This window comes from Mus caroli, unplaced genomic scaffold, assembly GCF_978045245.1.
Source record: "Mus caroli unplaced genomic scaffold, Mus_caroli_1 scaffold_10, whole genome shotgun sequence".
Classification (NCBI taxonomy): Eukaryota; Metazoa; Chordata; class Mammalia; order Rodentia; family Muridae; genus Mus; species Mus caroli.
This window is the reverse complement of record NW_028227265.1, coordinates 100,070,542-100,073,430: the sequence shown is the minus strand read 5'-3', so window position 1 is coordinate 100,073,430 and position 2,889 is coordinate 100,070,542. Positions and strand designations below refer to the sequence as shown.

The 2,889-nt window shown below is 46.8% G+C and overlaps 1 protein-coding gene across 1 annotated transcript; it reads right to left on the bottom strand.

Moving 5' to 3' along the window:
* Positions 1-830: 830 nt before the first annotated feature.
* LOC110299549 (protein Tex24-like) lies at positions 831-2,462 on the bottom strand. Its single transcript, XM_021169253.2, is given in 3 exon segments — positions 831-911; positions 1,317-1,630; positions 1,769-2,462. Coding segments are annotated over 3 exon segments (1,089 nt in total).
* Between the last annotated feature and the right edge of the window lie 427 nt (positions 2,463-2,889).

Sequence of the window (2,889 nt, the reverse complement as noted above, 5' to 3'; positions counted from 1 at the left end):
GCATGGTACTAGCACAGAAGCAGGCAGCAGCTCAATAAAATAGAATAGAGGATTCAGATATAAACCCATGAAACTAAAGTCATATTTTAAAAGAGGACCCAGATATAAGCCCACACTCCTATAGCCACCAGACTTTTCTCAAGGATGCCAACAATGCATATTGAAAAGACAGCATCTATGACACATAATGTCTGAGTTGGATAGTTACGCATAGATGGATTAACCTTCATCTGTACCTCTCAGCATACATCCTTCTATCATGGGTTCAGGTCTCCTTCCCTGTTTCGTGCAAACCAACGTTAGAATTTAAGATATAATGAGAGTCTATCTCAGTATGCCTTTAACTCTCATCTTGATGATTTTTTATGAAATAAATACTTTTTCTTACACATGCCCACGGTTATTGAAAGAGAAAGGAAGAGTGAGCTGCCCACATGTTAGAAAACCGAAGGAGCTTGTGTGGGGAGGGTGTACATCAGACGAGGGATGCAAGGGCCAGGGGAAGAAAGATCACAAAGGGTGATGACAAACAAGCTTCTTCAATAAGATGAAGCACGAACATGTGTTTTAAAGAAATCTTGATAGTAAAGGAGATATGCCATGGGGACTGAGCGAGGCAGAGGTGGGGACGAAAGCTCACTAGGGACACCCTGCAAGGTTACAAGATACCGTAATTAAACCTTGTTAATAGTACTTCCAGGTTACAGATACATGAGAAAATGAAAGTAAGAAACATCCATCTGCCTCAGTTTTCTCTGGGTCTTGGTAAGAGTTGTGGGAGGGAGCAGAGATGCTCACCGAGCAGGATGCAGAGAAAGTGTCTACTCTCTCTAGGCTCCTCCTCTGTTCACTTAAGTACATCGCCCATCTCTGGAATGAAATATTTCATCACAGCCCCATTGGTTCTGAGCCTGTAGAGAGAAAAGCAAAGCCTTTATAAACTGTTGGCAGGGGGTGGGGGTGGGGGGTGGGGTTGGGCGCCATTACTTCCAAGAAGCTGAATGGTCTCTATGATGTCATCACATTTAGAAGAAATGAGTACCTTCAAGGCAAGGGTGCCTGCTCCTTCTTGTGGCATCCTAAAGTGTGGTGTCCACGGGCAGATGGCATCATTCTGAGATGCCTGATAAACAGCTGCTGTGCCTGTGGTCCTTCCAAGCCCACCTTGCCCTCAAGGGCTGGCCGGGCCTTTAGCCCCGCCTTCTTATTACATCAGTATTCATGCCTACTCATACGTCATAGATTGCACAGCACTTAATAGTTCATTTTCTCAGAAAGTTCATCCTGTGCTTTGCAGCACTAGGATATTTCCACACCCGTGAATCATAACTATGGTCCCGAACTGTAAGCACCACTGGAGTTCCCTGGACTGTGTGGTCCCAGTCTTCCACCTTTGGCCTCCACTTAGGTTTATTGTTGTTTCTTTCAGGAGGGCTCTGATCAATGTCCTGAGAAGATGGTTTTACTTTCTCTCTGCTTAGGAAGACTGCCTTTTCTAGGCTGAATCCTCTGTCATGCGTTTTGGCAATCATCTCCAAAGCCTGCATCCTCCTCCTCCTCCTGAGGAGCTCGGGGTTGGCTTCTGCCTGCAGGGAAGTTACTTCCAACAGTTGCGACTGTGCCTTCTTTCCTTTGAATGTTTTGGTGGCTTTCAGTCCCTGTTGGCCTGAAGACACTGGCTTCTGCCCCTCTCCAGGCCCCTGCTCTCTAACTAATATGGGACACTTTATCTGGTCTGAATGCTTACAATAGGGTTTGATCTTCTTACCCTTCAAAAAGGTGTTTTCTTCAAGGGCAAGACGTTCACAGCACCCAAAAGGTTCTTGTGACTGGATGAGTCCTGTCTTGTCTCCCCCTAGACAACCCCTCCTCCACTCCTCAAGGCTTGTTGGTTGCTGTTTTAGATGTTTCTTGCATGGGTGTGTGTTGTTCATAAACACCTCTTGCTTCAGGAGCTGTCTGATGTCTCTTAGATTTGGGGATTTTTCTGTTTGCTTTCTAGCCTTGTTAAGCAACTCCATTGTCCTCTTCTTCCCTTGGGCCTCCCCTGCTGTTGCTTTGGGGCTATTCTTTGGCAAGCCACTGGGTCCAACAACTGTCTGCCTGTCCTCGGGGCCTTCCACCACAGATTCGCCCAGAAAGATTCTTTTGGACACTATCGACAAGTTTGGATTAGGGTCAGGGGCATGGCCCTTGCCAGCACTGCTTATAAGGCGTGGGAGATGACATGGTTTCCTCTTGCCAGGAGCAGTGCTAGGCAGCTCCACCAGACTGTGCTGTGGCTGATCAGCACCCAGATCTGGTCTACTTCCTGGGATGACCTTGAGGTCATTAACCCCCTGGGTTACCAACCTCGACCCTGTGGCCAGTCCAGAGGTTTGTCCAAGTAATCTTTCATTACTGGAAAGTAATGAAAGTCTCCTGACTTTCAGAAAGGTGGAATTCAGCCTTTGGGAACTCATGTCCTCTTGTCCTAGGAGGCTTTACCCTCCTAAGTCCTACCCTGAAATCAATGAACCTCTTCTATTTATCTATCTATATGACTTTCACACACATACACACTCACACACATGCTATCTCTTTCTCTCACACTCTCCTCTCTCTCTCTCTCTCTCTCTCTCTCTCTCTCTCTCTCTCTCTCTCTCTCTCTCTCTCTCTCTCACACACACACACACACACACAATCTATCTCACATACTCTCCTCCTCCTCTTCCTCCTCCTCTCTCTCTCTCTCTCTCTCTCTCTCTCTCTCTCTCTCTCTCTCTCTCTCCCTCCCTCTCTCTAATATAACTATAATTCAACCAGGAAGTCTGTACAGCTCCTCCAACCTCTAGCACCCAGCCTGTACTGTTTCTCCAGAGGTCTGAAGTGCCCTTTATATATCACAGT